At 43.2% G+C, this 23,155-nt stretch overlaps 1 protein-coding gene across 1 annotated transcript in view; it reads left to right on the top strand.

Annotated features, from left to right (window-relative positions):
• Positions 1–9,111: 9,111 nt before the first annotated feature.
• Positions 9,112–23,155, top strand: part of LOC115316694 (zinc metalloproteinase-disintegrin-like EoVMP2) — a 39,133-nt gene continuing 25,089 nt past the window's right edge. Inside the window, exons 1-7 of the mRNA XM_040212293.1 lie at positions 9,112–9,160; positions 11,543–11,700; positions 12,702–12,794; positions 13,182–13,299; positions 14,317–14,358; positions 14,776–14,903; positions 15,043–15,114. Of these exons, the coding sequence (XP_040068227.1) occupies positions 9,112–9,160; positions 11,543–11,700; positions 12,702–12,794; positions 13,182–13,299; positions 14,317–14,358; positions 14,776–14,903; positions 15,043–15,114 (660 nt within the window). The remainder of the gene's footprint in view (positions 9,161–11,542; positions 11,701–12,701; positions 12,795–13,181; positions 13,300–14,316; positions 14,359–14,775; positions 14,904–15,042; positions 15,115–23,155) is intronic.

Genomic DNA, 23,155 nt, shown 5'->3' with positions numbered 1-23,155 from the left:
TATGTTCTTTCACAATCGCTGAGCAATAAGAAGAGCAGGGTGTGGCTTAATATTATAATTTTGATTTTTGTTTTCTAATTGGTTGTTTAGCGCCCTTATCGGCAAATCTCGCAATCTCATTAGTTGGAAAGCGATAACGAGGTGCTCTTGAGTCAACAAGCCCTTAATTTCTGAAGTTGTAAGTGATTGAAGGAGCGGCCTCATAGAATTTAGTGGTGCAATATCTTCTTTAACAAAACGTGCTCATTCGGTCCGTTTATTATGCGGGTAGTTTACTACACTAAAAATTATTTCTTTAGAGACAAAGCAAAATAAAATTGCTACTAGGATAACACAAGCCAAGTGTCAATTTGTTTATATTTGTGACATGAAGGTTGCGACGGAAATTTCGGTATCGTTCTGTTGATGTGCTAATTTTAGCCCTCTAGAGATTTGTCAGTCACTTAAAATGAAGATCGGCGATCAGTTCACGATTTCCAATTTTCCTCAGCTTAATCCTCTCCTCCTTTCTATCCTGTCCATCGTTGCCCGTTTCCTCCTACCCCAGGGTGAGGAGGATGTTCTGCCTAGCAGAATATCGCTTCTGGTCGTCGGCCTTTAATCAGCATCCACATGCACAGTGCGGACTCCAAACTATGGTGCCGTGAACGCATCTCCGTCTGGTGCCGCGATCGCGTCCTAAAATGTAATCCCTCGATTCGCGTCTGATGACAACGTAGAATTGCCATGCTGCCACCGGCCGCAATCCTTGCGATGTCACAACACTGGTGGTACGGGCAAAAGTACGAGCGTTCGCTTGTACGCTTTGCTGGCACTTCTAGCGCCTACCACCGGGATCACGACATCAGACAGCATGACACTTCGGCTCCTGTGACGTCGTTGGTTGCCAAGTTTGGAACACTTTTGATCTATACGTTAAACTTGTATCAGCCAAGGGGCCTCAAAAACAAATAGAAAGCAAAACCAAGCTCAGCATAACGGAAACAGATGTTTTCTTATTCGCCAGGGTGTACGTCGACTCTACATAAAGGTCATGCGCTTTGTTGCTCCCGCTACACGAAGGAATTAACAGAGGGAGTAAATATAGCATACTGATGCAGAACTCAAGTTGCATTGTACGTGCACAAAATGCGCAGTTATGTAATGCTTGTGTTTCGCCGAGTTACGAACTGCCAGCATTCCGTTACGGTTTTTGGACAGTGAAGGAAATTCCTCTTCGCGTTGTTTCTAGCCTCTCGTTTGTTCCGTTCAGAAGGTATTCAGTCTTCGTTAATAGATGTGGGTGACGGCCTCTAAACGTTGTGTCATCCATCATCGTAAAGTCAAATTAGATAACCGAAAAGTGAAAGCAAGTTACGAGTATCTATAAGATTTTTATATGAACAGGTGCGAAAAACGTTAAGATAATAATGATTATTGATATAAAGGCTGGTAACAAGTTAGCCTAGACCCTTTAGTTCTTTCGAGTTTATTGTGTGGTATAGGGGCACCCTAAGGGCAAATTGAAGTAAAGCGATCTCGCTTCTTTCTTTCATGATGCGCGAATTGAGGATGTATTCATCCGCTTGGCGCACATGAAAGCATGAATTGCTTAAAGAAACCCGATCAGAATTTCTGGAAAATCCCAGGACACATCGCGGAGGGGGTGTTGTAGGCCTGTTCAGGTGCGCGTCCGTGACGACTCGAACGCTTTATATATCCTTTTAGTGGCACGATTAATTTTCTCTTATCATTACGAACACAAAGGGAGATGATCACATAGCCTGTTTTGCTTTCCTTTGACTTCTCTGGGTTTTGAAATCACAAAATGTTGATCCGACGTCAATTTTGTCCTCGATTCCTGGATAATTTCATGTGCCGAACATCGGAAAGTCATAATGCGTCCACGAGACGGTGGGAGTGCCAAAGTTTTCCGGAAGGATCTATTGGAAGATTTAGGGGGGGGGGGGGGGGGGGGCACATGAATCATTGGTTTATTGGCTGTCGTGTGCTTTTACTATTTTACATCACCGAAGTATTGACATTGTTCGGGGGTTATTTTATTCTAAATTTATAGGCTGTGTTAATTGATTTTTGCTTGTGAATTGAAACTTTACATGCGGGTCTAGGCGCGATTTATTTTCTAAGAATAACACCGTGACATGTGATCACAGATTTTTTTTCATTTTCTTTTTGTCACCAAGGATATGTTTGTTGCGGGTACGGCACGGTCAGATGACACTAGCGGTTACGTTCTAGGTGTCGTGTATCCTGCTCTGATAGAAATTAGAAGCGGAAATCAGAGAGGCGCTGTTCAGCTGGCTGAAGACTATGTCATAGAATTGGAGGAATCCAGTGTTTTAGGGGACAGTCTGTTTTTTACCTAGACTGGGAATGAAGAGGTGAATCACGAATTGGTGAGGAATGTTCATCTTTCTTAGAAAGGTATGAACCTTCCTCAGGTTTTCAAACTGAGCTATATATTAGAAAACAAGTATATGCCGTCTTTTCAGCCGGGCAGCATTAAAAACAAAAAAAAAAGAAATTTGGACTCTCAAAGCTGGGGTGGTTAAATGATGTGGATGTCGCTTAAAAGTTATTTTATACAAAAGTTATTTTATATTTAGTGGCATGTCCAACGATCGAAGGACTTTGGTTTCGTCCCGGTGTCTGATATTGCGCGGCGGTATTCGTTTTTGCGCGATTCGCTGTCTGGAATATTATGGACGAGAGCGAACTTTAAGAGGCGGCGTGTGCCTGAGTGCCCGTCCGTGTTTTAAGCTGTGGTGCACCGGAGCAGTTCGTAAACCGTGCTTCGTCGATCGCGAGCTTCCCAGTGAATCAACGTTCACCGCTGACCTGCCTGGTTTGGTGCCACCACCATCATCATCGAGCGTGCTCGTCATCATGGGCGACACTCAGCTGAGTGAGTTGCCTGCTGGGAGAGTTTCTCCCGGGAGCCCGTCCGCCCCCGCCGATTCAAGCCCCCCGGAGTTCGAGCCTTGAGGGAGGGGAGATGTTGATACCCTCTCCCCGGCCCCCTGTTCCTCCGTTACCTTCCCGTTTCCCACCGCCGTCCTGTCGTGGAATGTCCGATCCCTCCGGGAGGGACGGGTAAAGCGCTCCCTCGTTGACGTCAAAGGGTCGGCTCGCGGCAAGGTTTCCGATTGGACGGTTGGAGGGACAAAGCCAGGAAAGTGTAAAAAGGGGAAGTGAGACAAATGGTGGCTCTCTCTTGCTGCCGACTTGGAGGTAAACAAGTCACGGAGTGGAGCGGGGACTGCGAGGTACACAGGCGCGGGGAATGCGGGCACTACGCCGAGTGGCGCACTCGAAAAATGGACCGGACAGCGACCTTGGGCGACGACATCCCCATGACGCGGTGTGGACGACTACCCCTGGGACTAGGGGCAGCTGCCATGGCAGCAGACATCCCCAAGGCCTCAGTGTTGACCATTCCCCGATTCTTGACCGGGGCTCTCAGGTAGACTGTATTTTTCTAGATTTTTCTAAAGCCTTCGACAAGGTCCCTCACTCCCTCCTTATTCAAAAACTTATGAAACTTAATTTAGACCCTAACGTCATTGCATGGCTACGCCTTTTTCTTACTAATCGATCGCAGTTTGTAACTGTCAATGATGTGGATTCCCAGCCTTCACCAGTCACTTCAGGTGTTCCCCGGGGCTCTGCCCTGGGGCCCCTCTTATTTCTTATCTATATTAACGACCTACCTAAAAATGTATGTTCCTCTGCCAGTCTGTTTGCAGAAGATTGTGTTATTTATCGTGAAATTACTAAGGATTCTGACATGTCTCTCCTTCAGTCTGACGCTAACTCTATCTTTGAATGGTGTAGCTTGTGGTGCATGAAATTAAATACTGCTAAATGTAAATACATGCGTGTGTCTCGTCTTAACTCAACACGTCCTGTTTACTCCATTGATAACGTTCCTCTTGAGTATGTGCCATCCTTCAAGTATCTGGGAGTGCACATAACATCTAATTTATCCTGGAAAACTCATGTTGAACATATCGCTAACAATGCTAATCGCATGCTTGGATACCTTAAACGAAACTATTTCCTCGCGCCTATGTCATTGAAACTCATTCTTTACAAAACCCTTGTTCGGAGTAAGCTGGAATATGCTGCGTCTATCTGGGACCCCGGTCTTGCATCGCTCATTTCTGAAATAGAATCCGTCCAGAATCGTGCGTCCCGCTTTATTTTTTTAATTACCATCGTACCGCCAGCGTAACCGTAATGAAATCCAGCTTATCCTTGCCTAATCTTTCTATCCGCAGAAAAGTGTCCCGCTTGTGTTTGTTCCACAAACTATATCATCATAATTCATCTTTCAAGCAAAGAATTCTAACACAACCCCATTATCTTTCAGCACGGAACAATCATAGATTCAAGGTTGGCATTCCATCCTGCAGGACTAACGCATATCATAATTCCTTTATTCCCAGCACCTCTTTGTATTGGAATCACCTTCCCATGGATGTTGCCGAAATCCTGGACATTAAGAGTTTTAGAAATGCCTTAACTAACATGTATTGCCTCTCGGAACTATAGTCCTTCTGCCGTTTTGCAGTTGTGTGTTGTTTCTATGTGTTTTTTTAAACCCACTCCCCTCTGTAACGCCTTTGCCCTGAGGGTAAAATAAATAAATAAATAAATAAATAAATAAGTGAGTTAATAAACCCTTTTCCCGAGAGCGAAGTATTGCGGTGTCATGTTGATTCAGAGACAGGGTCTGTGGTAATCGGAGTTAGATGCCCGCAACACATATCGAATGTGTCTCTGCCCGTAATATTGCACGCCTCAAGGGTACGTCCTCGGTCGACGTGAAGGTGGCCCGCTACTCTGCTGATGCGGACGTGGCCTCTCTGTGCCGACACAGACTTCGTACACCTGCGACTCGTCTCGAGCGTGCTGTTTCTCCGAGAGCTAGCACCTGTGCCTGCAATCTCCGGTCGCAATCCACAAAGGTCTCTGTTGGCATGAGGCTAGGCAAAACTCGAGGACTGCCATCCATGCGCCATAGCGTTGGAATGGCTACAGGGAGGACCGTCACAACAACCATGCCACCGTATCGTTTTTTTTTTTTTCAACCGCAACAGAATATGTGTTCCAGAAGGATTCAGCTAGTTCACTGCTCTCGAAAATTCTAAAGGCAACTGCCTGCACGATCTTCAACGAAGTCACCTACAACAAATTTACGTATTGGTCTTTCATACAGTAGCCTGGGTAAAGTTTTACGTTCAAGGCCACACCTAGAGATACAAGAATACCAGCTCATTCCACCGTGACGTCATGTGATCACTGTTGACAGGGGCGCCCTTATTGAACAGGAGCATGATGACGTTTTGACGGAATATAGGATGACATGAAATTTATTTAGAGGTCGAAGTCTTTTCGCATCACTCATGAGAGAGACAGAATGTCAGGGAAGGGACAGCGGTCAATCCTTGACGGAAAGTTTTTGAGCCCATTGAAGACTTCTTGCCGCTTGGAACTGTACAGCGAGGCGACGTCGCTTGGCACTTTAAGGCGACGGGCCAAACCTGCGAGAAAGTAATTTCGTGATCAAAAACTTCTACTTCAAACTTCAAGCTTAATCTCAGTTGGCGTCTCAAACAAATTTGTAAAATGTGTTGCAGTATCAGTATTTCAATATTTTTATTTCTGCCCTCACTGAAATGTATTCCTGTATTTGTATTTCGAAAAACTTTTTGCTTGTTTCGAATATGTATTTCCGATACGTATCGCGATACATTTTTACAGCTATAATTGAGTATCAGTATTTTTCCTCCTCTTTTCATATATCCCATTATTTTTATTTCCAAATACATCTTCGAGTATGGACCTTATTTTTTATCGACATGATTTACTGACATTCGCGTTCCGAGCGGCGCTGTCATGTTACTGAGAACTATAATAGTTGCATGTCGCTCCTACGTATACCTGTGGGATAAAACGCCGTCACAGGATCAACGCGAACTTCAATCAGCTTTATTAAGCCAACACATGACGAAAGTATGGTCCTGCTTGAGGAGGCTCGGCGTGAAAGCGACGGAGTCTTGGACTCCGGCAGGGACATGTACCGATATATCAGTACACCACTGGAGCAAAAAGGTCCCTTTGGATGAAAAGCTGAATGGATGTACCGGAAAGATCGCGGCGTGCTAAGCGTGGTATGACAGAAGCTTTTTTTTTAAGTGGTCCCTGCCGAGTATTGAAAACTGCAGTGCGTCAGCCTAGAACAGTTTCAGCAACTCCAGTCGATAGTGGAACTAAGAGCCGCGCCACAAACCGAACTGAACACAGTGATTCGCCAATTTGGTTTTTCCCTCAAGAAAAGAAAAAAAAAAACACAACAAAAAAAGAGAAATTTGTTTACCTGTACCACACTAAATGCTTCTCAAGAGAGTGAAGCGGTTTTGTATTTAAGGAAAATCACCAAAATTGTCTTCATGTGGCCTCCAAGATCACGAATATCGAGATTATTTTCCTATTTGGTGCACGGAGGCTGCAGAGAGTATATTTGAAAGTTAACATCAAAGGGCACGGGTCGTGGCCCGATACTGGGAGTTTTCGGAATTCCTGCTCTGACGCATCTTCAGCACCTGTCAAAGCTATGCGCGTGCATTCTTGCTCTCTTCGAAAAGGTCAGAAATAGGCGTCACGACTGACGTCCGTGTCGACGTCACGACTGGCCGGAGGTTTTTGGGGTTCTCTAATGTTTAGTATACGTCTTCGTGGAAAGTGAACGTATTATTCAAATTGACGGGATAAAAATACTCTAGAATTCTCCTCTAACTCGTTTTTATTTTTTTCGAGCCTTGTTTTAGCTTCCATTCAAAGGCTCTCAGCTATTCAGTCTCTTCACTCCGCGTGGCCGCGAACTGAAATAATATTTTAATTAAGTAAATAAGTAAATAAGTAAAAAAAGGTACGAAATCTTTTTTGACAACTTACGATCTAAAACGAGTACAAGCGGACTCCGTTAATTTCGGCCAATCGCCCGACATGCCTCAATTGATGTCACGGTCCACGTCATTCATAAGCTGGATTTTTCCGCAGTCTATGGAGTGGCTCTCATCGATCCCGGTGTGATTGTTGCTGGTTCTATTCAATTAATTTGTGTGACCCGCAAGTTCGAGATCGGTCTAGAACGTCGTAAAAATAACCTGCAAGAGACTTGGCGTTCATATCAATCGTTAAACTGAACTTCAAAGTGGTCTTCATGGTCCCTTCAAGTTTTTTTTTTTTTTTTTAAGAGATGTGTGTTTGAGTAATGACGAATTCCACTCTTCGTTTGGGCGTGATCCGGGAAACGACCAGTGGTGTTCGCCACTGGTCGTTTCAGATCAACCCGTATGTCTATCGCACGTCCTTTTGGAGCAGCGCCGACTCGGATTTAGGGTTCGGAACGCCCAGATCTCGATCGGCTGATCTTCCCGGAGCCGAGTGGAACCAACCTCTGGGAGATGAAACTTCCTGCCTCGCCGAGCATGAGGGGAACGGCGATCGGCCGATGCGTGATGGCGCGTTCCAGAAATGAGGATAGCCCAGCGCGAAGGAGAATGCCTGGACAGCAGTTGGTCACTGCCGGAAGCCTATCGTCTTCCGCAGGTGGAATCGGAGGCGCGGTGGCGCCGCACGAATCGGATGCTCTGTAGTGGATTTAGGCTAGTGATCCAAAACGACCAGGGGAATGGTCGCTTTGACACGCCTGCGACCGCTTACAAAGAGTGAACACAGCGGTGTCATCTAATGGGCAGCCCTGGATACCTCGTGGTCTCCCTACAATTTTGGGTGTCATCCTTAGGCATTACTGTAATATCACGGATAAGAAAATAGGTTTATTTAAAAACTGTAAATAAATGTTCAGTAAGGTGAACTCGCGCCCCTAACTAAAGTAAAATAACAGCGTGCAGCCCGTGACTGTGACAAGGGACCAATGACCCAATGTTGCCGGATTCAGCTTCTTTTGTACATACTCTGCAGTCTAGAACATTTCAAGCGTGAACGAGGGATACGTTACAGGATGAGAACGTTATAGCAGAGACGAGAAAGGTAAAATTAGAAATTTGGCTGCGGGGGGCCCCAGCAGCGTGCCGTCCCGTGGGAGATGCGCGCGATGCCAACTCGGTCGTGAATATATCAATAGAAATCACTTGAGTAAACGTAGCCCTCGAGAGCTGTTCTGACCTTCCCTAGCAGCAGGTCAGATGCCGCTCATAAAGCACAAGATTATTTAATCTCAATTTTACGTGCAATGACTAATATTCAGTGTATGGAATCGTAATTTTTTTTCTATCGAAGCGGCGAGAGATTTGAGGAAGCCATTTGCCGAAAACCGGTGGTGTATTGTTAAGCGTCTCCGACGGGCCGGTTTCGTGACATTTGCATGTCTCGTTAACCGCGGCGTTCATATGTGGCCGGCATCTGACGTCACATTACATACTTATTTTCATGTAGTGATTCAGAAGCCACGTGCTCAGCAAGCAATGGCCACCAGAATGGCCGCTGATGTGACGTCAATGCAAGCCATGTTTAGTCTATATCGCGATAACCAAACCGCTGGTGTCTCTTTTTTGTCCCGCTTCAATAGACCCTTTTAAAAGTTAGTCTGCGTACCACGTGCAGAGCCGAACTCGACGCTGTAATGGCGGCGCTACGCAGCTTAAGCACCTTTGGAGAAGCGAGCGTCTTTGGAAGCATAACCCAGAGAAGCGTAGAATCCATTCTAACGAGTTGGCCCTTGAAAGTCGCCTTTGATTCACAAAATTAGGAGTGTTTGAAGGTAGACGATCTTGATATTCTATCACCGTCATTAGTGCGAAGAAATGGGAGCTCTTGAGACTGCCACGAGATGGCTCTGACGTTGGAAAACGGTCGATTGTCGGTGTTAATGCTCGTCTCGTGCAAAAGCTGTATTTAACAACATAATAAATGCAACTTCCTGTGTGCGTCATTTGACGTATTGTTTTCATTATCTCGCATTTTGTGTAATGTTTCAAAGGGCGCTGAACCTTTTCACCCTTTAAAAAATGTTCCAGGACAAAGGCATTCTTTCATTTCCGAATATAAATTTCTTCCTTACGGACGTCTTTATGACGGAAAATGTATTCGGCTACACTCATCATTTTCAGCGTTGTTACTGCTCACGCCGGTGATGTATTGATTCTATTTATGTAGACGCTTCCACATGGGGCTTTCTAAGTTATGTAAAATCGAATTTTACGTTTCTCCTATGCTTAAACCTCCGAGCTTTTGGGCACGATAAACAGCTATCATGGAAATTCCGCACACAATATTGCAGACGAGAAATACTTCGTATTACGGCATGCACCATGCCCCCGAAAGGCGTAGGGTTTAAATAGGCTTGGGTAGACATACTCCATTGATTGTATACATAGATTCCTTCATAGTCGCTGAAAAATAAGACGCGCAGGGTGTGGCTTAATATTATAATCTGGATTCTTGCTTCGCGATTGCTTCTTTCGTGTTCTTATCCTCTAATACTGCAATCCTACAGTATGAGAAGAAATAATGAGATGCTCGTCAGTCAGCACGTCCTTCACTTAGGTTGTCAATGATTGTAGAAGCGGCATCATATAAATATATCCCGCTATATCTGCCCGATAAAAGTACGGTTTGATTCGGGTACTTTAATACGTCGGTATTGTATTGGGTGTTTCAAATAGCGGCCAGGCTATTTAAATCGACCGCGAAATTCGGTTTCTGAACCCATCGCGCTACGATTTTGTGCTCCGTTTCCCACAGGCGGCGCATATGTTTCTATAAAATTTGCAAAGAGTGAACTTACCTGAGGAAAAAGTAAAGAAACCAATAGTCGTAATTCCTGTGGAAACCTAGCGAAACCACCGGTCTTCAATCATTTTGGCACCCTATTAACTGAAGACTGGTGACTTCGTTACGTTTCCATAGCAGTCAAGCCTATATTTACATTTTCCTCAGGTAAGTTCGCTGACATTTTACATTTTCCTCAGGTAAGAACAAATGCACTACCTGTGGGCAAAACTGCAGAACATCGAAGCGCGATAGTTGAAAAAATCGAATTTTGCGGTCGATTTAAAGAGTTTGGCCGCTACTTGATACACCCGGTACTACATCCAAATGTTTTTAAAAACACAAGCAAAATAAAATTGCGACTAGGTTAACGCAAACCTATTGATTATATGTTTGTTTATATATCTGTTACATAGAAGTTGCGAACGAAATTCTTGTACTCTTAAACAAATATGGTAATTTTTTTTATAGAGATTTGTCAAAGCAACTTAGCTTAAGCAGCGATTTTAAGTACTGCTGGCTCCAAAGAATGGTTTGAAGCCAGCATCACGTAAGCCGCGTTCCGCGTTCTAAAAAAGTTGTCCGTCTACTTCCGCACTTTGACGTTATAAAAGTTCCATGCCGTCGTTCAGGATCCTAGCGGTGTCCAAGCGGTGGTAGTACGAGCCAAAAGCTCGAGCTTTCCATCCTAATTTTGGCCGGAAATTCTAGGACCAAGCGCAAGGGTCGCGACATCTGAGAGCATGACACTTTGGCTCCTGTGAGGTCGTTTGTAGAAACTTCGGGATTACTTTTAAGGTATGGTGCGATAGGATCCTGAACGCACAAGTCACAGACGATTTCTAAAGGCATCGTACTCCACAGCTCAGCTTGCCGAAGGGCGTCACAAATAGGTACAAAGGGACACCAAGGTCATCTTACCGGAAGCATTCGTTCGCGTATTCAACGTCTGACGTACGTCAGGTCTGCGTAAAGACCATGCACTTGGTTCCTCTTATTACACCTACAAATAAAGAGAGTATGCAAATGTGGCTTTTTAATGCGGAACGCCAATTGCATTGTACGTGCACGGAATGCACAATAACGTAATGTTTTTGTTTTGCCCAGTTCCAAACTGTCAGAAATCCTTTCGCGTTGTTGGGGGTTTGAGAAAATTACTCTTCGCGCTTTTCTTAGCCTCTGTTTGTTCAGATGGCGTGTACAATGATAGTTACCAAATGTATGTGACCGTCCCAAAATGATGTTCCATTCGTCATGGTTCCGTAAAATTAGAGCGCTGAAAAGCGAAAAGTTTGACAGATATCCAAACGTTTTTCGCAAGAACAGGAACGTAGGCGTGGTACAAAAGATAAAGATTATAACCATTATTAATAAAACCTTGGCAACAAGGTAATGTAGATTCTTCAGTTCCTTTGTTTTATGTAGAATGGCACTCTAATAGCATTTTGAAGTGTAGAAATCTGATCCGTTCGAACTATTCGCGTGAGTATAGGCTTGCTTTCTGTGGTTTCTTTTATGCATTACGTTTCCAACGTCTTGCTATTGCAGAAGGGCTTTCTTATTTTTGTTGAGTTAATTGTCCTTTGTGAAAGGGAACATTGCAGGGAGATCTAGGTACGATTTTTTTTTTATATGAAAAACACAATGACTTATTTGTGACCGCCGTTTTGTTTCTTCCTCTTTACCGAGAAGTTTGTTGCGAGTATGGAACGGTCGGGTAACAGGAGTGGTTACGTTCCAGGTGTCGTGTATCCGGTTCGGATTGAAAGCAGAAGCGGCAACTCAAGAGGCGCCGTTCAACTTTCTGAAGACTACGTCATAAACTTGGAAGAATCCAGTGTTTTAGGGGACAGTCTGTATTTTTCAGAGACTAGGAATGGAGATGTGAATCACGAATTGGTAAGGAAAGATTACCTTTCACAAGAAAGCATGCTTCCGCCTCAATGTTTGAAATTCACTTAATTTAATTAGAAAATAAGCATTTAACCTGTTTATTCGCTCAGAAGTTATTTGGATCGTCCGCTAGCTCCTTTGGAGGTTTTCGTACATTTAAAAGTGCCGTTCAAGCAGAATTGTCTCCGCTATTAACCATGCAAATAACGCAGATTTGTTTAAATGACGTGCCGACTCCCACGATTTCTTTTTTGCATTCTTTGAGAAAGTTTTACTTCCTCGATGATTTATGCAACCATCCACCCCGATATTCGTTCTGCGTCTTGTTGAAACTCATTGAATGTAATCATTTACTCTGTTTTTATAAAATGCCAAAGCTTGCAAAAAAAAGCATGAGCAATTCCTCTCTGAGAAGGTGGATGACCAGCGAAGCTGTTTAGTACACGACACAGACATGTCACAGAATTTTGAAAAAAGGTACGACCAGATTTATTGTCTTGATTGGTGGTCATCGTGACGAGCCGGAGGAAAAAAGACACCCGCAACGGGACCGCCACCCGGCGGAAAGTAGACACGTGCGACGGGACCGCATTTCCGTGAGAGCGGAAGGAACGGAAACTAGGCTCGCAAGCGCTTGGGGCGACTACTAGGAGAGGGGGGAGCGAGAGTAGTCATATCCGACGCCGGTTGCATGAGAAACTTTTATTATGAACGTGAGAGTGTACTGATCTTGAAAATGGAGCCTATTGATGACTACTCTACTGAAAATGGAGCCCATTGATAACTATTCTACTGAAAATGCGTATCCAGGTGATGAGAAATAAGCTTTTTCATAAAATAAAGAGATTTTGCACCATATTCGTGAAATCAGTTTTTATTGACGCACACGAAAAACCCACAAAACCTTAGCCATAAATAGCTTGGCTATAAATATACCCATTTAGCATTTCTGCTGCCACTATTATGAATATCACTTCGCAGTTATTTTACTCATATGTTCTTTTTAGATGGATACTACAGATATACGTAATAGTGTTTATGAAAATTCAGAGCACAAAGCTTCCTTTACAATTACAGAAACAAATGCAGGAATTGAAATGGTATGTACAAATATTTTTTAAAGTATATGTTGGCATAGGAACCATAAATACGATTATAGAAATGTACAGGAGGTTATGTAGTCATTATTTCTAAGTATTGTATTTGTTAAGTACATAGATCTACGCGAACATTTTATAAACCTGAAGTGATTTTTTTAAGTTTCGTAAAAATGAAGGTGAATTAAGCATATTGGAAGTTCACATCGCCACAGCGTCTAAAGAACATTATTTATGAGAACTTAAAAATAAATATTTATAATACTTTTGTTCATAAATTGCGTCATAACCAATTGATTTTTTAACAAGAGTAAAGTGTTTTTTAGCGATTCCCGACCGGTCTGCACCGGGCAATGCTTCAATATTCAGAAATCTTTCACTTTTTAACAGGAAGGATACCTAAACTTTACACATGGAATTGAGCCATTGCGAATACATGACAAATCCGGCCGAATCCCTCACAGAATATTTCCGCTCCGGACGCCTGAGGAAGCGATCCTCTTGGAAAGTAAGTGACAAAATCAATCACTACACTAGACATTTGTTGAAAGTTCGACCTTTAAAAGATAAACTTCCCGAAGCAAAAATGCTTAGAAATTTTGAACGTACGACCTAATTCCTTCCTTCAGCGTTCGCTTCGCGTGCGGTGTCAATACCCTCTCACTTATTTGCCATTTATTCTCTCGATCAATGACTTCACCTTCTGTTTTTGTCTAACCACGCATTCAGTTTTATACATGGCGAAATGTGCGCATTTATTGATTATCATTGGAAAATGAAGAGTGGCAGTGCTTGCAAAGGCGACGGCCCGTCAGTATTTCTTTATTTTTTTTTACTTGCATCACTTCAACGGCCCCTGTATGAGTGATCTGAGTATGTAATCCGATGTTCAAAGTATTCAGTGTATTAGATTATGTATGATTTTAAATCTTACCAATATTTGGCACTTTCTGAGTCAACGGAAGAGATCTGTGGTTTGGCAAACAGAAAAGAAGTTCTTACATACATACAATGATGATAACACACTTTAAGAGCGTTCAATGTTGCCGTTCTGTTTTTTCTAAATAATTTAATTAGTAGACTTAGGAGTTCCAAGAAAATATGTTTCTACAAATGATATTTAGGACGCGTAATACACTGAAACTTGAAGATTCCTTATATCATTTTGCTTAATTATACTTTCTTTTTAGGTAACACGTGCAAAAATATCACTTCGTCGTCTTTTTTTTAAACAAGAAGAGTTATTTACTTTATTCCGGCATGGTTCAATTTCGAGACGATGGTATTTAAACACATATGCACTGACATCGGATATTGTAACAATTTGAGAAAATTATCTTGAAGATATCTTAACGACTACAAACCGCAAAAACGGGCCAGCAAAAAGGAAAATACAAACGAAAACTAATTGACTGCAAAACAGGAACTGTTCCTCTATAATTTTGCTGAAGAAGAATGCCTTTGAAAAGTTATAACCTTTGACTGTGATTACATATTACATTGAGTATCACTATGATGTTTACAGTTCCCATTGAAGAACGTTCCCATGAAAATCTACCGTCAAAAAGTAAGCCTATTTTGTTTGTAAAACATTTAACATTTCTCAGCAGTCCTCTCAACCAATTGTACAAACACCAAGGAGCAGGCTGCGATTCCAGTTACATGCGCGGCATACATAGTGGTCATTTGATAACGTTGATGCAATTTTCTGTACACAGTACAAACTCTAATTTTTCTTCTTTAGGTTTTTGCTTTGAAATAATTCGGTAGACGTCAGCTGGTGCTGCACGTGTAACTACAATTCGATACCGCACTTTGATGATATAATGAATTCCAAAACTTTCAATTGGAAAGTCAGTTTCACTATCTGGCACAAAAAACAAACTAAAATTTTTCTCGCATCTTGCATATTAAAAAAAAGATTACACAGTTAATTCTAAACTTGCGATGCACTGAGGACATGTCATGATTTGAAACCTTCTAGGTGACACTGCAGAGCCACCCACCGTGTGGCGACCTGAAATGTACGTCATGTTTGACAGTGTAATACACAAGTCCCTCAAGGAAAGCAAATATCGACAGGCTCGATACATCATAAGGCTAATGAACATCGTGCGTATGGTTTGCATTTGTTCTTGTTCAGAAATAATATAGTAATGCTAGTGTTCATTGACCAAACAAAATGTGCTTATTGAGGCTTTCATGCTCCGATTGCTGACACCCGTTCGTATCCCTTATTTCTTCCACGAAGGTGAATGCAATCTTCAAGACGGTTCGCAAGCCCCGAATAAACCTCCAGCTTGTTGGAATATTCCGGTTTCCGGTGCGTATTCATTGTTCAACCCCCACACATTGGTATCTTTAAATTTGTGTCTTGTTATTGCCATCAAGAGTGGAACACAATTGTAAACTCAAAAATTTTAGAAGAAAACAAAATTAGTTTTCATATAAAGTGGAGTTTGTTTATTTGAAACCGTTTGGATCAGATTGCGCTTTTCCAAGGGGACTCGAGTGAGCGAAAAACAATAACTATTTGATTACCTATAAATTATAGAATGCCTATGATTTAAATCAGATTCATTTACGTTATACCAGATTAATTTATTTTGCATTAGTATAGCTATAAATTACTGCATTTGATCACTAGATGTATTTTTGATCACGACTGATTGACTAATAAATCCATCCGACCACTGAAAATATTCCGGAAGTAATATTTGCTGTAAATTTAAAGTTCGGTTTAAGTAGCTTTTTTTTTTACTAAAATTTGACTTTGAAGAACAAAAAATAGCTTAATATGTGTGGCTGCGATTTGCTCTGACGACTGCTTTATGCTTGATTTGAGCGCGTTATGAGATTTCTTTTTGTTTAGCGATTCCTTGATGTAAAAAGAAAGCAATGAATATACAATGCATCGAGAGATAGAAAGTTGGTAAATTATAAAACTATTTTGGGATTGCTTTTGTGGAAATGTTTTTATTCAAATTATTGTAGTGAAACAGGTGTGATTTAATGCACTATTGAAATCATGATAGAAATCACGACTTAAATAGTCCTGACTTTTATTCTCCACCATGCTGATAACGCTCATGTTTTCTGGGTTGGAAGAATTTTTATTGGTCAGCTTGATACAATATTGTGTTTTTGGTATAATAGTGCTGCAGAGGAGGTTTAAACAGTTGTACCGGATGCAAAAATATGTTCAGTATAGTGATTTATTGAAAAGGTAAATATTGAAAATATTATGAGTTACTATAGAAACTAGCACACGTTTAGCAATTTGTGTAAAATGGCAACGGACATGGCAGTAAAATAGATAAAAATGTCCGCAAGTGATTTACCCTTTCCACTTAGACAACATTTTTCCTGAATTCGTGTGTTGGTCACGTGTCACAAAGTCACGGGACGTCATTTCTTCTTCTAAATTTAGCGGAGAAACTGAATAGGTGGTGAGGTCACGTGGCGTCGATTTTCCTGCTAAATCTAGCAGGCAATTTAATATTTCGTTTAGGTCGCGTGACCAAGTCAGATGACATCACTTTTTCCGCCATATTCAGCGGACAAACAACATTGTTCTATAGGTCACGTGACATAAAGTCATGTGACGTAATTTTCCCGCTAAATTCAGAGGGGAAATAGCGCGGTCGAGCAAAAGTCGAGATTCGGATATCAGTTGTTCTGTTTTCTGAGATGCATCGTGGGCACTGCAGCAGTATTGCAGGCGTTACCGAGAAAAACTAACGAAATACGTTACTCATTGCAGCAGATTATATCAAGGCCATACCGATCATAGCTGTCGCCCATTTTTTGTGTTCTCCTCTTTTGCATATATGTAACATTGAATTAGCAACTAATACTTTTCCTCATGGCATGAAAATTCCAAGAGTTGCTGTTTAGCACACAGCCCAGGTCTTTCGACAACATTACTAACTATAGGCCCATATCCGTACTTCCTTTGTTTTCAAAGGTATTAGAACATCTGCTAAAGAAACGCTTGTGCAAATTTTTGAATGATAGAGTTGTCTTTGTAATTAGCAATACGGTTTTCAAGAAAAAAGTCAACAGAAATGGCGCTACTTAATATCAAAGGAAAATTAATCAACAATTTTAAAATAAACTATTTACCACTGGAATATTTTTAGACTATACAAAAGCGTTTGATTTCATTGAACATGAGGCATTGTTTTATAAACTATAGTTTTATGGAATTCAAGGTGTTGCTTTAGATTTGGTACGTAGTTACTTATCTTGTCGGTCACAATATACGTGTTTTAATGGATACCACTCCATGCGAGAACAAATTTTGCATGGGGTTCCACGGGGGTCTGTTTTGCGTCTTGTTTTTTTTTATTATTTATATTAATGACATTGTAAATATCCTAAACACTCCTGAAATAGTTGTGTATGCCGACGATACAAGCTTATTTTTTCTGTTCCATTTTTAAGTCATCTAGAAGTTACTGCTAACTCGTGGCTCAACGATTTATCGGACTGGCTTAACAATAACCAACTTCAGTTAAATGTTACGAAAGCAAAATATGTAATCGTTAGGCCCCGAGGTAAACCTGACGATTGTGATCTTTTTTTTTAATTCCAAGACTCTGTGATTGAGCTCGTAAACGTTTATAAATTGTTAGGAGAAATTTAAGCTGGACACCTCATATAAATAAAATTCATGCAAGCATCTTGAGATCTATTGGTATTTTATACAAAATTAGATTGATGGTTCCATGTTCGTTAAAACGTCAAATGTACTGTACTTTAGTGTACTTTCACCTCAATTACTCTTAATTAGTTTGGGGTTCAACAACAAAACAAATATTGATAGGTTGTTTCTTTTGCGAATACAAAAGCAATACGTTGTACAGAAAACCTTCAGCATACTGACCACACAGCACTGTTCTTTTGGAGCGTAGATCTTATGGCACGTTTACACCTGATAAGTAATCCCCTGCCGCGGGAGCGGTTCCGCTCCCTGCGGCGGCGGCGACGAGTGGGTTGCGTCTACATCTATATCCTTCGAGCGGCGGTGGCGGCGCCGGCTGCGGCAGCTGACCGTAACATTCGCTCAAATATGACGAGAAGGCGCGAGAGTTCCCACCTCGACTGTCTCTCCCAGCCAATCCGGGGCGTTGCAGCACCCGGAAGAACGCCTACTCATGATGTAGACAGGGTCGCGCTGAGCAAGAGTGCCACTTCCGGTAAGTGAAACGCCTCGTTCGGCGGCACAAATAGACCCCGGACGTAAACGGCTCGCCGGCGCGCTTTCCGCCCAGCGTTTCGCCCCAGCGGCAAAAGCTGGGCGGTTTCGCTGGCGGATCCGCAAGTGTAAACGTACCATTAGGCAAAAATGTTCCAAAAGCCGGGTGAATTCATGATTGAAAAGGTTTACTCCGACTTAACATAACAAAATTAATAACAAAAGGTACAGACGTTTCGCCACCTATGCAGGTGGCATCTTCAGTATACACTGACACAAATGAGGTGAGGTCGACCAGTCTACTTATCACACACGTCCCCGTAAACGTCCGGCAGGGGGCCACGGTTGGTGTTGCACACCGATGAGTCACGGCGAATGCACCAGGACTCGACGAATTTTCTTTGCCCCCACCTTTGTTCTCGGGCCAGCGTCGTCGCATTGTCCAGGTCGAAAGTGTGTCCTGTCGTCCAGCAGTGTTCGACAAGTTCCGTCTTGGACCGCGTGGCATGGGTGGCCTTGGCAACGTCCCTTTTGTGTTCTTTCAATCTCGTTGCCCTCTTTCTGCCCGTTTCGCCGATGTAGGTCGCGTCACAATCCCCGCACTGCACTTTGTATACGACCCCCCTCTGACCGTCTGCAGAGGTGCGGTCCTTCGGTTTCGGGAACACATTCGCTAAGGTATAATGTGGTTTAAAAACAGTTTGTACGCCCAGCGGGCGCAAAGCTCTCCGAACAGCATCTGACACGCCCTGGACATAGGGAATAGATACAATAGACGTTGCCCGCACTCGTGACTCACTCCCCCTTCCCCTCTGCATTCGCCTCTGCGTATCGTTAATAAACGTCCTCGGATAATGGCGCCGTTCTAACGCGCCAACCACATTTTCTACCTCTTGCAACCGTAGCTGCTTGTTAGAGCACACTGCATCACAACGTGATAAAAAGGTTCTTACAACGGACCGTTTGTGTTCGGTCGGGTGATGCGAGTCAAAGGACAAAAAATTTCCGGTGTCACACTGCTTACGGTACACCGTCGTTTCCACACTGCCATTACTGGCCCGGCGTACCAACACATCCAAAAAAGGCAACACATTATCTGTCTCTGTTTCGTACGTGAACTGAATGGCGTGGTGTACGCTGTTCAGCGCCACGTGGAAAGCATCTAGGTTAATTCTTTTCAAAATTACAAAAGTGTCATCTACGTACCTACAGTACATTTTCACCGGAAAGGGTACTGAGCTTAGCACCCGTGTTTCGACGTGCTCCATCATTAAGTTTGCTACGGTAACAGAAATAGGACTTCCCATAGGGCACCCTTCGATTTGATGGTAAATCGTGTTGGCGAAACTGAAGTACGTTTGATTCAGGCAAAACCGCAACAAAATTATAATATCCTCCACAAGTAAGGACGTACGACTCTCCAAATTACAATCTTCTTTCAAACGCGCCTCTACATAATCGATAGCCAGGCCAATGGGGACATTTGTAAACAATGAGATAACATCAAAAGACACCATAACATCGTCATCATCAAGCTGCTGCGTACGGACTTCGGTTACAAAATCGCGAGAGTTTCTAACCGACCTAGAGTTGTCCTCAGTTAACGGCTTCAGCACTTCAACCAAGAACTTCGACAGGTTGTAAGTTGGTGAACCTACAAAAGACACGATAGGACGGAGAGGACAGCCCTCTTTATGCACCTTAGGTAGCCCGTAGATGGTTGGAGTGGCTCCGTCCGAAGAAAACAGTCGGCGGTACAACGTTTGATCTAAACGTCCCTTGTTACGCAGTACCCGTAAATGCTCAACGAGCTGGCGCTCTGACTTTGCTGTCGGGTCACGGTTCAGCTTCATAAAGTGCGAGGGATCGTTCAAGATGCTGTACATTTTCTCCTCATAATCCTTTCGATCTAGCAACACAGTAGCCTTTCCCTTATCTGCCGAAAGGATAACGATAGATTTATCTGATTTGAGATCATTTAGCGCCGTGCGTTCCCCAGCGGTAAGGTTCGTCCGAGTGCTTTTTGCATTCGCCAGGACACTTACAATTCGGCTACGAGCCAAGTTTACCCCAGTTGTATCCTGGATATGCCGCAACTTCTCCTCAACCTCCACGATGATATCACGTTAGAAACGGGCACCATTAGGCGCCCGTTTCTGGCTTGAGCGGCGTCGGCGTCGCAGTCGCCGTCGGCCTAATCGTGAGGTCACGTGACTCCCGTGATGTCACGTGACCCCCGTAACCTCCCGTGACATCCTTGAGGTCACGTGACCCCGGTGACATCACGTGACCTCACGGAGGTCGCGTGACACTGATGACGTCACGTGACGTTCGTGAGGTCAGGTGACCCCGTGAAGTCACGTGATCCCTGTGAGGTCATGTGACTCCAGTGAGGTCATGTGGCCCCGGTAGCGTCACGTCATCCTTGTGAGATAACATGACCCCCTTGAGCTCATGTCACGTGACCTCATGGTTACGCCAATGGCGTCGGCGTCGCCATGGCCATCGGCGTAGTCGTGAGGTCGCGTGACCCTCGGCGCCTCGGTGTCTCCGTCGTCATCGGCATTCGCTGAGCTGCCTCCGCAAGTTGCGGTGATTGGCTCTCCAAGTGTTGTGCGGGCAAGTAGAAGTACGAGATTTTCTTAGAGTGTAACCGGCTTTCATTTTCTAAACACAGTTTTCTTACCACTCGAAATAATTAATGACCCCACCAATTTTTTACGCACCTCTTCCTAGTAATACACAATACAATCTTTGACACGGCTCCTATAGCGTGCCTTGGTCTAGGAAGAATTATGGACATCACCAATTAGCATACTTGATACCTGATTTTTTAAATAAATATCCAGCCATTAGGAAAAGTAATCTCAGATTGTCGAACAAAACGCAGCTTTAAAATTAGCCTACAGCGGTACCTTCTCTCATGTCATGTTGAGTAAATACATTTAGCTTATATTTTCATTGTGTATGAATCGCATTAGCTGTCTCATTTATTTCCAAAGTATTAAGTGCACTAACGATTGTATAAGCTCTGTACAAAACATGTTGTGTTGATGGTTGCTGATGTGCTATTGTATTTTCTTGTAATCTCTAATGATTATTGTTTTTGTCCTCGCCTGCTGTGCATTGTAATCGGGTGATTGGCCCACGTCAGAAAGAGCTCATCTGCCTTTTGTCTTTTACCATAGGCCTAGTGTCTACATAAAGCTAATTCAATTCAATTACTTGCAAATGAAAGGAATGCGTTACCGTTACCCATATAAAGTAACGCACGTTATCTTGGCGTTACTTTTTTAGTTATGAATTGACATGATTTGATGTTTTCACGCTGCAGGTATACTTAATCGCCATATCTGTAGAAACATTATGTCCATGCAGACGCTGAATATAATTACTTTATCCTTTTTATGGGTTCACCCAAATACTCACAAAAATGCAACCCCCCCCCCCCCCAAAAAAAAATCACTTAACTTGGCGCCTAGAAGCACGAAAAACAATTTGTGTAATTTTGTTCTAAGCTTTAGAAAGTAAAAGTAACCAGTAACGTAAATCCGTCATCCGTTACTCGAACTGCGTAACGTAAGTACATTACCCGTTACTGTTTTGAAAAAAGTAACGAGTACGTTACCCGTTACCGAAAATAAATAATGCGTTACCGGTAACGTCGTTACTCGTAACGCGTTACCCCAACACTGGCGCTGAGTCATAAAATGCTGAACCGTCTTAGTGTCAAAACACGGAACTGTATGTCCCCCTGGCGCTCAAAAAAAATAACGTTGCACTCCGATATACAAAACGACCCAATCAACAGTGAGACATCAGACACGGGCGATGTCCGCGTTTGTATAGAGGAAACGCAGAGAAGAAAAGCGCCTTTACTTTGAAGGTTACATCTGTCACTAAGAGCGGCAGAAAGCAAACGGAACGGTTTCGTCTCGTTGCCGTTACAATTCATCAGGATGCGCGGCTTAGATTTTGACTGAAGAGGACAACTTGAAAAGCAGATCCCGTAAGTTGCTCTGTCCGATTTGTCTGTGACGGTCTGTTTATGCATGATAGAAACCCAAGCTATTTGTTTCGTTTCTTGCTTACTCTTACTGGCACCACCAGGTACATGTTTAAAGGCCGTTAACATTCCATTGCACATTTACGCTCCTTTTACACATAGGTGACCATAACCATGCACAGGCGAGCCGAGGCTTGTGAGGGACCAGCTGCACTTGGCGCTGAAAACGTCAGCAGCACCGAACCTGAATACGCCCATGCCAAAGTTGTTTAACGAGGAAATTCTCCAAACCTCCTCTGCAGTTTCCTTCCAAAATATTATATCTATCATGCATACGAAGTGTCATGCAAACTTTGCTAAACGAAATCACTCAATATATTTTAGGCGCAAGATGAAGACGCAGCAGATGTACCCACCTTTGCCAGCCTGAAGGATTCGATGTATCGAGAAAGGCGCTCAGCACAGCCACCGGTTCCTTCGTCAGCCGACACTCCGGAAGACAACGACGCCCACAAAAAGACAAAAATAGCAGCGCCCTTCTTCATCATCGACGACCGCAGAGACCCTCGTCTTGAATAGTTGCCTTTGCAACAGGAAATGGCATGCAACGGCTGTCGTCAGTTAAAAATATTTTTTTCCTCTCGGGACTTCTTTTGTTGCACCTTACATGTGTGACCAACATGTAACTCTGCATGTTGTAACTGACGGAGTGCCTAGCGCAGCCGTTTGCTTTTGTTGCCGGGTCGGTTCACTACAAATGTATGCCCGTGCGTTTGAAGGGCGATAATTATACATTCAAATCAGCTGGGATCCCTTCCTCGACCCCTGAAGGTTTCATGATGGATTTTGAGCAGGCGCTTTTTGGTGGTCTCCGCGTCGTGTTTCTCCAAGCTGCTCATTGCGGGTGCCATTTTCATTTCTGCACAAAAAGTTTGGGCTTCCGTTCAAGGGGCTTGGCTCCAAAGCGCATATTCAAAAAACGGCCAGCTAAGGGTGCTCAATCTTAAGCTCGCGGTGCTTTCCTTTGTTTCGCCTCCTGACATCCCTCGCCCCTGGGCGTTTCTGCGTCGGGGCGTATATTGCTTGGTATTCCGGAGCTTATTGGATTACTTGATTACTTTGACGCGACTTGGATGAGGGCATTTTCCAACTGGAACT

Source organism: Ixodes scapularis, unplaced genomic scaffold, assembly GCF_016920785.2.
Source record: "Ixodes scapularis isolate PalLabHiFi unplaced genomic scaffold, ASM1692078v2 PGA_scaffold6__148_contigs__length_123643588, whole genome shotgun sequence".
NCBI classification, from domain to species: Eukaryota; Metazoa; Arthropoda; class Arachnida; order Ixodida; family Ixodidae; genus Ixodes; species Ixodes scapularis.
The sequence above is the reverse complement of the archived record's forward strand: the minus strand, read 5'-3'. Positions and strand labels throughout refer to the sequence as shown.